General features: G+C 35.0%; 1 protein-coding gene across 1 annotated transcript in view; it reads right to left on the reverse strand.

The window, feature by feature from the left end:
- LOC136028187 (motile sperm domain-containing protein 2-like) overlaps window positions 1-15724 on the reverse strand; it is a 105271-nt gene that overhangs the window by 62740 nt on the left and 26807 nt on the right. Inside the window, exons 5-6 of the mRNA XM_065705890.1 lie at window positions 15548-15708; window positions 4873-5090 (exon numbers count right to left, since the gene is read on the reverse strand). Coding sequence (XP_065561962.1) covers window positions 4873-5090; window positions 15548-15708 — 379 coding nt within the window. The remainder of the gene's footprint in view (window positions 1-4872; window positions 5091-15547; window positions 15709-15724) is intronic.

Raw genomic sequence — 15724 nt, forward strand, 5'->3', positions numbered from 1 at the left:
CCTTGACTTGCTGAATTCAAAACTTGGCAAAGCTGCAGGATTTACCCTCAAGAATAAATCAAACATACGGCAATAAACTGTTCAACCGGCAATAAACATACGGCAATGTGAAGAGTTGAAATGACAAAGTCAATTGAATATCCACTGACCATGTGATAGAATCCACTACTAATTTGGATTAAAAAACCAAGGCTCGAATGACAGGATCACTACGAGTGAAATAGGGCTTGTATGGCACCTCAAAGTCAATTTGACACAGCTTGCCAAGATGATCAGTCTTCAGTCATCCGGCGGCAGCATATAACTGTCGATAAAGTAGTCTTTCCTGAAAACCAGGCTCGATCCTTTTCGCTGAAGTAATGACGGCTTGTTCAATATTCGTACTCTTGAGACAGTCGACAGTGAGATTGCTGACAGTCTTTTTGATGTGCGAGCTATTGGAAATAAAGCTTTTGAACACTACTTGGACGCAAATGCTTTTACAAAAATGAAGACCATGAATAATGAGCAGACCAAATAGAAAAGGAAGAACCTTTTAGAGCCATGAATAGTCTCATTAATGTTAAACTTCAAACTGTCAAAGGGGTATTGGCGAGTTTTGAAATTGATGGGGACATAGGACTTCACTATATGAAGAATTTGCTTTCTTATAAGCTTCTCCCATATGAACCTTCTATATTTAAGAGTTCCATTTCTGGGACAGTTGTTTCTTGGTCAGGAGCCAATTCAGCTTCACCGCAGTATTTGAAAACAAAATACAGTTTGAATGAGCACCATGTTAAAGTCGAGATTAGCAGTGAGTCGATTAACTGAAGGACCTGATACGATGTCTCAGAAATCACCCAACATCAGAAACAGAAACCATTGAGAGCTACCGAAAACGAGTGCTTCCAATTCTGTGTCTTTTAATGGTGATATTAAAAATTGCACGTCCTTACAGGATTATACGATGGAATACTTAGACATCGCAAAAAAAATTAAAAATGATCTGCTTGAAAGACGGTGGCGGTTGCCACAAGCAGCGAGAATCTCCAAACAAATTTGCAATATTTCTAGGTAAACACTGAAAGCTAGATGATTGGAACTCGATACAACTAAATTCCGAGGCAGAGTCAAAACTGACTAAATTTTTATTTGACAAATTCAAAAAAAAAACAAGTCCACGTGCCTCCAGCAGGTTTCTCTGGTCTGCTTCCCTGGAGGCTTTCAAGACCTATTGTCTGCTGTCTGCTTCTCTGGAGACTTTCAGGATCGACTGAAAATAATGGCGCTACTGGGAAATAGAAGTGTTGATAGAGACTTTGAATGGAGTTTGATTGTACCCATGAAGATGGTCATTGATATTGTATATTTTAATGTGAATAACACAGACATTGTTATCCTTTTGCTGCATCATTATAGGCTATCCCTTGGACACCACTCAAATTGAAAAAAAAGGAAAAAATTTTGTCCGATTAAACGGATACTCAGTGCGTATACATCAACTTAGCAGGAATTTACTAAACGACCTAGCTTTTTATTAATTTGCCTTCTTTATGCGCTTTTAGGCTATAATATAGAAGATTTTATGTGCCTTTGACCGCCATGCTAAGCCCATTTAAATCCTTTTTTTTTTTTTTTTTTTTTTTTTTTTTTTTTTTTTTTTTTTATACAAGTGAAATGACTAAAGTAGAAGCTTCTAGATCCCCTAGATGTTTGGTTGGACATTTTAGGATGATAAGATTAGGTCGGCTGTATCCACCCTTAAGGCATTTCCAGATGATGTGACACTGTAAAAAAAAAAAGAAGTTCATCTGTAGGAAAGAAACCTTTGATTTACTTTGTGGTTGCAGTGCATGAAATGTTTGAACACTTCTTCTATTCTTTACAGTTGATTCATCTAGTTTTATAGTTTTTAAAGTTTCTAATTTCTACAATTTAGAATGAGACGGAAAAATTTCAAATACTCAGCCAGTATTTATTGAAGCTTGTTTGTTAATGAGCAAAATGCATGAAATAGCTAACAGTTACTATTAGAAGAACATTCAGTCTTTTCTGCTTATATTATTAGTAATTCACTTAGGTATCAGTGTCAAGGTTAATTATGTACATATTCATTCAATTTGCACGAAACAGCAAAGGTCTTGTGAGTAGCTTTCTGGGTGTTTAGGGGTGGGGGGGGGGGGGTTGTAGAAACGTTTCTTCTGGTTATAATTCAGACTTAGGTGGATAAGCTTCATATTCTGAGATATTATCTTCTAAAGTTGGGTTGCTTATACGTGCATTGCACGAAATAGTTAGCAGTTGTTCATATTATTAGTAATTTCAAATACAGATGAACAGATATATCTCCAAGATTAAAGATTGTCCATCATCTTGCCTTAGACCTTGCGATTTACTTTGTGGCTGTGGGGAAGGGAATGCATAAATGCTTCTTCTAGCTATAATTTGGAGATGGATAAGTTTGATATTCTGAGCTTTTATCTTCTATAGTTTGTTTGTTAATAAATGTATTGCAGGAGCAATTAGCAGTTATTATCAAAAGAGCCTATCAGTCTTTATCGTTCATATTATAAGTGATCTTGCTTAGGCATGGAACGATATTTATCTCCAAGGTCAGGCAGAATTTATGTATGAACTAATGAGTATATAGAGATACTTTTCCAGTTGCCGAGTATAGCTATTCGTCACTCGCCAGATACTTGAATGTGAAAACATTTTTTTTTTTTTTACGACTGAAAATGGTTTCAATCGCAAGCATCAGTGGTATCGACTACCACAGACTGCATGATCATTGTCTGGAGTTTTTGTGAAACATATTTTTCAAGAGAGGAAAAAATCTAGTTTTTCCACGTTTCAACGAGTACCCCCCTCCTTCAAGCCGAGTATGCAACCCCAATAATCGTAATCAGCGCTTACATATACAAGGATCAATTATCCCATATTCCGTTATCAAACTTTTTGCTCCTCCCTCATTACTTACCAGCCACACTTTCGATGAGGGGCTTCCTGACTATGATTAGTTTCTCAAAGTCTGTTTTCTTTCCGTCTTTGGATCTCTACTTTCTAAAGGAGGTGGATACTAGGTTTCGTAATTGTAGTATGCAAATTTGCATACAAGTTTTGGCTGTACAAACCAATAGCATCTGTTTATACCTCGGTAAATACAAGGTCGTATCTCAGAAAGTATAGCATATAGAAAAACTCCACTGCTGTCTTTATCCATCCATTCCAACATAGAACAGTGTACAAAACAATGAAATTAAGTATGAGAGTCATGGAAGTTTGGAATAAAATTACAAACAGCTGATTCATTTATGCAACACTAATGGTCCGTTTTTCTGAGAAATGAATGATAAGAATAAACAGTTTTTTAAGTCATTGAAAAAGCGTAATAGTAATAATAAAGTGCAGATGAGTATTGCATAGTAAATTAAACTAATAGACCATAAAGTAGACTAATCCCAACCTGTCATGAATTTTATTACAACTAGATAGTAGCCGTTGGGAAAACTCATCTTTATAGATAGTTATTCTATTTTTATTCTCCAAAAAAATTAGTGCATATATACTCTTGAAAAGTGTGCAAATTTTTAATCGTGTCATTTTCGTCCGCTGAAGTAAAAAAAGAATGGGTGATCTAATTTGAGTTGAATAATTTGTACTGATAAGCCAAGCATAAAGCTTAGATAGTGTTGAGCACATGAGTGTTGTAGCAAGGGGGATATTGCAGAAAACTATCATTCGAATATACCAAATTAATCCATCCAAAATCATGCAAAACCACCCTAGAAATAGGAACTTTTACTTGTAGAAGGCCTACCTTTTAAGAGTTTCAAAGCTTGCAAAACGCTGGGGTACTGCTTCAACCTAATTGAGGAGCTTCTTTTTGACTTGTTTGTTGTTACGTTTGACATTGCGTTTGAAGGATTTACATATAATTTTTACAGATCAACTTGAAATATCTTCATTTTTATTTTTTCTTTTATCTTTATTTTATTTTATTATCTTTCATTTTTTATTATCTTTATTTTTAATTATATTTTAATTAATTTTTAACTTTAATTTTAATTTAATTATATTTAATTATACTTATTTTTTATTATCTTTATTTTTATTTTATCTTTATTTTAAATATTTTTATTTTTATAGATCAGCTTTGAAATATCTGCTACATGTTTCTGGCAATATTGTAAGTGAATTCGAGTTAGGCACGTCTCATTTCATGTTTTAAACCTTGGACCTCAAAAGTTGTGCTAGGTATATATTCCCACATTCCTATAATCACTAGCCTTGTAGCAAAACAAGAACTATTGTGATAACAAACAGCAAATTTTTCAAATTCGACAGTTGACCAACTGGAATGAAGTCCACTCGATTGAGCAAGGTTTTGTAGAATGCAATTTTTAAATTAAGTATGAAACTAGACTCATCTCCGTCAACCACCAATAGATCAAGAAAATTCTACATATTTTTGAAAATTAAACAAAACTATATGGCGTGTTGGATTTTGGCAGGGTTCTTGTATTTTATGACTTTGGCCTGATAGTGAATTAAAAAAAGAAATTCATCTATACGTCGCGCAGATTATAGATGTTTTCATACCAATTATGAATTGGTTTTAAAATCTATGTAATATCTGTCTCAAAAAGTTAATGTGTCGGCAATATCTATTTTTATGCGAGTTTGAATCCAATTTTTTATTGGGTTCCACTTCAATTTTAGTTGCCTTTTCCAGCAACCATTTTCGGAAAAAAAGATTCAACATTTTCACCCTAAAATTTCAAAGCTGAAAATTGCAAAACCAAGGTTTTCACAAACCATTTTGTTTTCCACCACTATTAGATACAAAGAACACCTATATAATATTCAAACCAGAATTATATTAATTACCTTTCTTCTCATTTCTTCTAATGCAGATAACCCGTTCGCTGATGTGGCTTCAATCTGAGTCTTTTCGGGTATAAACCTGTATGTGTATGCGTCGTTACCTCCCCATTCAACCAATGCCTGATCAGGAGCTATGTATTCTGGAAGGGATTTTGGATCCAGAAATTTCACAACGGCCTGTGATTTTGGAGGTAGCCAACTTTTGATGACTTTCCAGGCGGCTAAAATATAAAGTAATAACTATCAGAGCAGAAAAAAGGAATCTATTTCACTGGAAGGATTAAGTTCTGGAAATGAAGGAGGAAGCAGGAAGGTTATTTTAAGCATCTCAATAGATACTAGACTATGTTGGTTTTTATATGTAAGAAACCAGAACCTTCCAAAACTAATACTTCAAAGACACGGTAGAAAAAAAAGAAGCAAATTTAAAAAAGAAAAAGAAAGAAACGCAAACACTTACTTTCTCATTGCTAATCAAATGAAAAAAAAACAAGTTTTTTAACTGAAATTATGGAGCGACATTAAAACTTAAAACGAAGAGAAATTACTCCGTATATTAAAGGGGCTTTTCCCTCCTCAACACCCTGCTCTTTACGCTAAAGTTTGACTCTTTCTCTCAACTTTAATTTTTAAATCAGTAAAAAACTTTAGCGCAAAGAGCGGGTTGTTGAGGAGGGAAAAGCCACTTTTATATAAGGAGTAATTTCGATTCGTTTGAAGTTTTAATGTCGCTCCTTACTTTTAACTTTTTTTTACTTTTTTTTATTTAATTTCTGAACGGTTTTGAATCAATATATTTCTTTATTTTGACTGTCCACACATGACTAATTAAAACGGAATTTGTATATTAATTTTTTCTGGTTAAACGGCTTTCTCTTAGTTTTGAATGGAAGATTTTGAAAAAGAGGGGTGGGGGAGGAGGCCTATTTGCCCTCCATTCTCCTGGTTACTTAAAAAGGCAACTAGAACTTTAATTTTAAACGAACGTTTTTATTTGTAGAAAATATACGCAACCTGCGAATCAAATTACATAACGAACTTCTATATTTGTTTGTTTTGTTACGTATATGAGCGGTTTTCCCCTCGTTAATACCTCGCTCTTTACACTAAAGCTTAAATTTTGCTCCATTTCTTTAAGATTGACCCCTGAATCACAAAGGCCATAGAATAAACAGTTGAAATTATTAAAATACTTTAGCGTAAAGAGCGAGGTATTTAGGAGGAAATGAACCCCACGTATGCGTAATAATTTCTGTTGGTTTAAAGTTTTAATGCTACTCCTTAATTTCAGTTGAAAAAAAACTTCTACATCTTTATTTTTTAATTGTTTTTGTTTTAAATAGTGCTAGAATATCCTGCGCTCCCTTCGTGGAAATTTTCTAATCCCATGACAAATTTCTCCATGGAAAGATTCTCCCACGTAAGCCCCCCCCCCTAACCAAAAAAATACCCCTGAAACGTCTGTACACTTTCCAATAACCACTACTATACCTAAACACTAGTAAAATTTTGTAACTTGCAGCCCCTCCCCCTTGGACAGTGAGGGAGTAAGTTGTCCCTAAAGACATTGTTATTAGGTTTTTTGACTATGCTGAACAAAATGGTATCTCAAAATATTGATCCGTTGACTTTGGAAAAAAATGAGCGAGGGAGGGGGCCTAGGTACCCTCCAATTTTTTGGTCACTTAAAAAGGGCACTAGAACTTTGTATTTCCTTTAGAATGAACCTTTTCGCAACATTCTAGCACCACTGGGTCGATACAATCACCCCTGGAAAAAAAGAAAACAAATTAACACGCACCCGTGATCGGTCTTCTGGCAAAAAATACAAAATCCCACATTTTTGTAGATAGGAACTTGGAACTTCTACAGTAGGGTTCTCTGATATGCTGAATGCAGTGATGTGATTTTCGTTAAGATTCTATGACTTTTAGAGGATGTTTTCCGCTATTTTGCAAAATAAGGCAAATTTTCTCAGGCTCTTAACTTTTGATGGGTAAGAGTAAATTTGATTAAACTTTTGATGTATCTATTAGTATCAAAATTCCATTTTTAGAGTTTCGTTTACTATTGAGCCGGGTCGCTCGTTACTACACTTCGTTACCACGAACTATTTGAATAAATATTTAAAAGCCTTATGAGCAAAAGCCCTACCTTGTAATATAGGAGACCTAAAAATACAGCCAGCATGTAACAAGCAGCTTGCCAGTCGGTGATCAACCGACATTACTATTTATAGCATTTTTCTATAAATGATAAAAGTTTTAACCTTCTTCGTAATGCAGCTGCGACAAAATGCCATGGTCGATAAAAATGATGGCGTGAAACGGATAAGACATTGCGAATGCTATACTAACCAAAAAGCAATCAAACTTTGAGCAGAATACGTACTTCATGTTTATGAAGAACGAAGCTCATCAATAAGAATCCTAAGCTTCATAAAATAAAAAACAAGTTATAAAAGACCGAATTTTGAACATATTAACTTTGCTTTTCACCTCTGATGAACACAGCCCTAGCTGCCTTTATTGTCATTTGTTTACAAACAGTTTCTTCGTAGTTTTTTTATCCGTTTTCGTCAACGTCTGTGACCAGTATGAATAGTCTGTTGAGCATCAAAGCACTACTGATTTTGAAAGCAAGTTCACAAATACTGCAGGTATGGACAATAATAGACTCTTTTTCGTGGCTTACACGGGCTTTACAAGACTACCATGACTCACTAGAAATTCATGAACTATCATCAAATTCTTAACAGCCTAGCTACCAGTGAGAAAAAAAGCAACCATTATCTTATTAAGTATCATTACTAGTAGAGATCCAACAAGCTTCATTTTACATTAACAACAAAAATATGTAAACAACTATAACAGCTATCATTAATAAACAGCAAGTTTTACATCGAACAGTTCTGCAAGCAAGGAACGACCCGGCACAAAAGAGACTGAAACTCTAAGATTTCCCCGCATTATTTAAAACCCGAAGAGAAAATAAAAAAAATACAAGTTTTTTTCATCTGAAAGTAAGGAGCAACATTAAAACTTAAAACAAAGAGAAATTATTACGTATATGGGGGGGGGGGTACCCCTCGTCAATACCTCACTCTTTATGCTAAAGTTTTTTTTTACTTCTTCGAAAAGAGCTATTTAGTCTAATTAAACGGGCTTTATGATTCAAAAATCATTCTGAAAGAATTGCAACAAAATTCGAACTTTTTCGTAAAGAGCGAGGTATTGACGAGGGGGCGCACACCCCTCATATACGCAATAATTTCTCTTCGTTTCAAGTTTTAATATTGGTCATTACTTGTTTGTTTTTTATTTAATTCACCAAAGATCGAAAGCAACAATAGCAACAATTTCATAAGAAAAATATAAAGATATCTAGCATCTCGTTGGCAATGTTTTTGTGAACCAAATACCATGGTGTCGTTTCATTTTTGGACATAATTATTAAATTAAAGTAAAAATTTTTATTCGGAACGAAAATAAAGAGTAACCCTAAAACTCAAAACCAAACAGGAATTATGCTTAATATAAGGCCACCTCAAACCCCTACTCTCTAAGCTAAAGTTGAAATATTGCTTAAATGAAAGCATTTTTGAGTGCAAAAAAATATATGCAGATGGTAATAGCTAGTGATTTATTTACCAAATATATAAGAAATAAGTTAATTTCTTATCACAATGCCATTGTACCAAATTATTCGTTCTCATTGATGGAAACAAGCCAAACTTTAGTGCAAGGAGTGAAAAGTTGAAGGGGTTGTAGCCCGACCGAATGATTTCTATTTGTGTTGAGTTTTAATGTCACTCTTTACTTTCGTTTGAAAAAAAACTTGTTTTTCCAAATTTAACTTCCGCCCGTTACTAGAGGAAACGTTAGAGCGTTCCCAATAGTAAACACCCATAAGGCTTTCAATGTTTTATTATTATTTTTTTTCAGGGGCACGTCATACGAAAGGCGTGGTCGTATAAACCTTGAGGGAGGGGGAAGCTCATTCGATTTGAAATCGGATGTTGTAGTGCCCTTTTTAAGAGTCAAAAGTGATCGAAGGGCAACTAGCCCACACCCAACGCATTCAAAACATAAAATCGCAAAGAAAAGAAGAATGAGGACAATAAACAGCCAGTGAAAAAATTGAAAATTATGGAAATATTTTAGTCAAGACCCCTGCACGCATTCATTTCCCCCAAATGCATCCGATCGAAATTTGGAGATAGCCATTTTGTTGAATATAGTCCAAAGGTGAAATGGCTATGCTTCTGGGGCTGATAAACCCTCCACAGCCACCGAGGCAAGAGCTGATAGTAATTTAAGTTGCCCATTGTTAACATTTAGGTGTTTATGGAAGGAGTGTTCTTATAAACTTCGGAGGAGGCTCATTCCACTTTAAAGTTCTAGTTTCCTCTGTTGTACGCTAGGGTTTATGCCGGGTTAAGTAGATTCAAAATAGATGCAAGTGTCACTTCCATCTATTTTGAATCTACTTAACCCGGCATAAACCCTAGCGTACAACACCTCTTTAAATATCAAAGTGATCTGAGGGCAATCAGCTTCTCCCATCAAGTCTTTTTCCTTAAATCTTCTAAACAAAGTTTTGAGGTAGCAATTTTGTTCAAAATAGTCCGAAGGTCAATTAAATATGATTCAGGGTTCGGTAACTCTCTACCCCTAGCCCCGGGACAATGGCTGTAAGCTACGCAAGTTGCTCATTGTTAGATTATACAGCTCTATGGAATGGGTGGTCGTTTAAATTTCGGAGGGGGGGGCTCATTCTATTGGAATTCAGAAGTTCAAGTACTATTTATATAACTCGAAAGTGATCAGAGGGCAACCAGCACCCCATACCCTTTCTTCCACAAAGGCATACTACAAAAATTTTGTGATAGCCATTATGTTCAAAACAGTGCAAATGGAAAAAAATCCATACCTTCAAGGTTGAAAAAGCCCACCAAGTCCCCAATGCAAAGGTTGTAAATTATGCAAGTTGCCGATTATTAGCATATATGGTTTTTGTGGAAGAGGCGGTCGTATAAGTTTTGGAGTGGGCTCATTCGATTGGAAATAAAAAAGTTCTAGTTTCTTTTTTTTTTAGTCCAAAGTGATCCTTTTCCCCTAATACATCAGATCAAAATTACGAGATAGTCATTTTGTTAAAAATAGTCCAAAGGTTAATTAATTATGCTTCCGGCTTTGATACACCCCCTAAAGCCAGCGGGGCAAGGGCTGTAAGTTTCTGGTTAATAAGGCTGTAAGGGTGTTAGGTTTTTGTGTAAGGTGGTCGTAATAACTTTGGAGGAGGCTCGTTCGATTGGAAATTGAAGTTTTTTTTAGAGCCAAAAGTGATCGGAGGGCCACCGTCCCCCTCCCCAGCATTTTTTGCCCTCAAATATATCCTATCAAAATTTTTAGATAGTCATTTTGTTCAAAATAGTAACAAAGTTAACTAGCTATGCTTCCATAGTTGAAAGCCCCCCCCCAGCCCCGGGCAAAGGCTGTAAGTTATGTAAATTGCTTATTGTTAGCATATAAGGTTTTATGGAAGGAGTGGTCGTATAAACTTTGGAGGAGGCTCATTCGATCAATAAATCAAGTTTTAGTGCCCTCATTAACAGTCGAAAGTGATCAAACGGCAACGAACCGCCTCCCTCCTCCCCAATTTTTTCCCCAAATGTATCAGATGAAAATAGTTCAAAATAGTTCATAGGACAAATAACTATGCCTCCGGGGTTGGCACGCCTCCCTCCAGCCTCCTGAGCAAGGTTATAAGTTATGCACCTTGCCCAATGTTAACATATAAGAATAATATTAGAAAAGAGGGCGCGTTTGACCAAGGGTCTCCGAAAAGGCTTAGTATATTAAGGTGAAACTTCAAGAAAATGTCGAGAGGGATGCCGAACACAATTAAAACGCTATGTATTTGCTGGTTGTAAATAGGGAATATTGCCAATATCTAAAGAACGACGTAGGGTACAGGGTCGGAAATTCCAAGCTATGTTGAGGAGATGTCGAAGAGATTTAAGGGCAACCAGCCGTCCTGCTCTTTTTAGGTGCTCCCTCTTCTCAGCACTGATCAAAAAATTGGAATTGTCCTTCGTTCAAACTAGTCAAAAGGTCTAATAGCTATACTTCCCTGGATGTCGGAACTTTTAGAAAATGTAAAGGGGGATGACAAATAAGACAAAAGCACACTATATCCAGGAGGTTTTTTAAAAGGACGCACCTGCAATAACTAAGGAAGGGCTCAGGGTTTTAAGTTGAAACTTTAAAGCCATGTTGAGAGGGATGTTGCAAAAACGAAGGGTAGCCCCCTCCCATCTTTGTACTTTTAGATGCCCCCTTAGTACTGATAATGATTTCAAAAATTCTTTATTCGAAATAGTCACAATAGCATATGCCTCTATAGTGCCTCGAAATAGTCACAATAGGCAATAGCTATGCCTCTGTTGATGCCATGCCCCCACAAACCTCGGGTAAGGAATGCAATTATGCGCTTTGTCCATATTTTACATGCAGAACTTATCATTTAGAAAGAAGGAAAATGTTTGATCCTGGATGAATCCGAAAAGGCTATGGTTATTGAGGAAAGCTTTCAGGAGATGTTGACGGGCATGAATGAAACTTTATTAACCTAGTAAACACACAATGGTGTCAAAACGGAGCATACAAGGAAAAAAAAGAAGGAAACAAAAATCAACTTCAATAGGAAAACTATTTATAATAAGGTACTAAATAAACTATTTGAAACATCCAAATTCAGTCCAAAACGTAACCTACGCTCCGTGACAACAGCAAACGGACCGACAACTCCATATACAGAAGCCATACAACGGTTTTTGGCACACATAGGTATACCCAGTAGGAACCCCCAGTAGGAAAATTGACCGACAAGCTCCTTTATCTGACGTACTAAAAACATTCCAAAAAGGTGACAAAGCTAAACATGGGGCACAGAAAACGCGTTATAAATTTTAGAAAGCACTCCTCTTTTATAGCGTGCTTTGCAAGGAATAAGCAGGCCGTATGTGTTGCAAAGCTTTCCTCCTAGAAATTCTAATATAAGTGCTCAAGTATGCTTTAAGTCACTTCCAATGGGTAATCCAAGGTAATCTATGCTTGGCAACAGCTTAACAGGATGATCATCAAGACAAACGATATCGAGGATGGGCCGATTGCGTCACATACTAATTGACACAACTTCACTCTTTTCAGCATTAAACTCAAGCCCTTTTTTCCTATATGCGGAACATAAAATCTCAAAATTTTCCTCAATATCAGGAATGATCCGACTAAGGTTAAGGTATGTTGATATAAATCAAAAGAAGCAATGTGTGTCTAAGTTACCAAGAAGGCGTATCCGCAATATCATTTCTTAAGATGCGACAACTTGCAACTGTAAATGCGACTACTTGTAACTGCACCCACACCTAATTGTGACTACTTTCATTTAATGTGAATGGAGATGTTGAACTTGGAAATTTAATTAAAAAAAAAAAAAACATCACTTCTATGTTTTGATACTTCAATGAAAATTTGATATTGAAAAAAACTTTGATGTTGAAATGAGGAATGTTCAAAAACTTGAATCTTTGGCAAATAAATACAAACAGAAATTAATTAAAAACTTTCCGAAAAAAAAAGTTTTCTAAGGAAAATAAAAACCATATTAAACTCAAAATCAGCAGAAATAAATTCCTCCAATATTTCAAACTCAAAACAACCAAAATTACTGTTAAAGAATAAATGAAATCAAAAACGAACATAAATTAAATGAAAAATCATGGCCAACAAAGATACAACAGGTACTAATAAAAATGGATAATTAAATTTTGAAACGAGTAAAAATTCAATTCAATGTTCAACTTAAAACGAACAAAATCACTACAAAAAAGAGTTTTGCTACTACCCCTTCCCCCTCTCCTAACTGAAAAAGTCTAAAGCATACTGCGTCATTTGCACTTCACTGAAAAGAACTTATATTACAAATATTTTCTTTTGCACTATTAATCTTGAATTAATGAGGTTTCAGCAATTAATATCGTTATATATAAAATATTCAGTTTAATTTTATTAGTTCTTCCAAGGACGGTTCAAGACATACGGTTTTCAATAAAACATAAATGACGCAGTAGGCTTTACACTTTTACAGTTTGGGGAAAGGGAAGGGGGCAGTAGCAGCAAAACTCTTGTTTGAAGGGATTTTTCTTCATTTTAAGTTTGATTTGAATAATTCGTGTTTTACTCGTTTTAAGATTTACTTATCCATTTTTATTAACATCAGTTGTATATTTATTGGCTATGGTTATTTATCAAATTATTTTTCGTTTTGAGTTTCATTTATTCTTTAACAGCAATTGATGGTTGTTTTGAGTTCGAATTATTATAGAAACTTATTTCTGCTCGTCTTGATTTAGGCAAGCTGTTCATCGAAAAATTTCTTTTTCGGCAAGTTTTTCTTTTAATTAATTAACATTGTACAGCGACTATTCCAGGAGTTTTTCTCCAGAACCGTGGCTTTTCTTTATTTAATTATTTTTAATTGGAAAACCGTTTTGACTTTCAATGGTAAATTCTTTTTTTTTATCGGGATATGAGCTCAGGCCAAAAAAATAAGAAAGAGTCATGCTAGAATAATTTATTCACTTGCAGGGAAAGGTAAAGTCTACGGAATCATAAAATTCATTGTGATAAAATTTATAGACGTCCTAGTCCCAGCAACATATAACAGTATCACCTTTCTAATAAAATTTAGCGATGAATTTTTTCCATTTAGAAACTGTCACTTGAATAAGTCAGAGGTCCTATTCGAAATTTTTTTTTCGAAAAATCTAAAATACTCTTTACCAAAATATCCATGAGACCCTGATTTCAACACTTTATAACAAGTCTGGTTTCCTTGGAAGATTGATCATGAATCCTTCTATATAAAATGAGAAATTCTTCATAGCTTTGGGCCCTAGTTCTTGGAGCTACCTGCATCACACTATCTTTTATTTATGTTATATTTCAACCAACTTGATCGAAACACCTAACTTGACATTTTATCATGGCCCTACTTTCTGTCACAATGGGGAATGGGGGGATGAAAAAGGCAAGAGAGGGGGACTAGTTACCCTCCAATTATTTTCAGCTTTTAATAAAGCACTATAATTCGCAACACAAACTCGAATGCAATTCCCCCCGGGATTTATACTCTGGTTTGATAAGACCGCTAGTGAAATAAAAGGATAAACCAACATGCACCCCAGACGTAATAAATAGGGCATTTTGCTTTTTCTTAATAAGGAACTTGAAGATTCTGAGGAGGGTGGAGGCATACCAGGGGAGGGTGGAGGCATACCAGGGGAGGGTGGAGGCATACCAGGGGAGGGTGGAGGTGATCTTGATAAAGTGATTTCCATCAAGATTGGACCTTTTCTGGACTTTGCCACCACCAACCCTTTTTTAATGATAGTATACACATTTAAACATGCTTAGAGCTTTTGATGTGCGTCTTTGAACTTAACAAACTTTACATATTCGTAATCACATTAAATGGAAACGCTTGTAATGTATTAATTATTTCCAAACATCTTTTTTTTAGAGTTCAACTTATTATTAGAACGGGTGACCCCTTACCAGGAAGTATTTAATATTCATGGCACTCAGCCCCAGATGTTCAATTCAATATAGCCAAACCCATACATTATTGCACAACACAATATCAAGCATAAGCTGAGAAACGGTGTGCGATTATTACATGAAGACTAAACATCATAGAAAGGAAGAAATATATAAAGGAAGAAAGATAAAATAACCAAACGCTATCAGAAATGACTTTGACCAGCCAGTCTTAACAAGTTTTCAGCTGTTTTTAATTGAAACTCGTTAACTTTGCACAGCTAGTGTAGCTTTGACAAATATGGAGTAGACAAGGCATAACTATCTGAGGATTTAGATAACTTCGGTTTACGTAGGTCGTGATCATTTTTCGCTTTAGCAGCAGAAATCTTCTCTATAGAGCAAATTGATTTCCTTTCAAGCATGAATTAAAAGAAAAAATCAAATAAACTAAAAAAGTAAAATTCTTGTACATTCTTTTTAAGTCGTCCCCTGAAAGCTAAAGAGAGCCAACATTATTTTCTTCTCAATAGCTTTCTCATAAACTGGGCTATTTTTCCAGCCATTTATTCCTAAAATCATTTATTTGTTCCATTTTTTTTACAGAGAAACATTTCATAGTTTCTACAACATATATACGTATCTCAATTATGCTTCACTTCCCTCCTCAGACCAAAATGTTCCGATTCTTTTGAGCAAATTTAAACAATTATAAAAAAGTAGGAAAAATGTACTAAAAAAAGTGTGTTGTAGAGGTAAACTGAGAAATTTTAATAAAAATGGTCAAAACAAAGTAAGAGCAAATATACCGGATTTTGTTGTTTTTATTTATTTTTAGAAAATATAGATTGTCAAAATGACATTGGCACCCTTCATCTTTAAGGAACCAACTTAAGAAAAAACGTTGCACATTTTAAAACCTATTCCTTTTTTTATAAAATTTTTTTAATAATTTTTTTTTTATTTCCATTTTAATTCCTTAATTCAAAGCTATTAAGGAAGCGAATAAAGAAAAGAATTTAAGTTTGGCAACAAGACACATTACGAAAAACATACCCAAAGCCACAAAGACTTACCGTTTAGAATCCAAGGCATTTCGAACATAATGAGGTAATTCAGAAAATAGGGATAATATTCCTGGAGGCAAGAAACCAAAAATCTGGTGAAGTCCATGTCCATGTCTCGGATTCCACAGCCGGTCAACTCCACGAAAACTGTAATTTTCTCCTCCGACTCTCTATTTGAGAAAGAAA

The sequence above is a fragment of the Artemia franciscana genome, chromosome 6 (assembly GCF_032884065.1).
Source record: "Artemia franciscana chromosome 6, ASM3288406v1, whole genome shotgun sequence".
In the NCBI taxonomy this organism is placed as follows: domain Eukaryota; kingdom Metazoa; phylum Arthropoda; class Branchiopoda; order Anostraca; family Artemiidae; genus Artemia; species Artemia franciscana.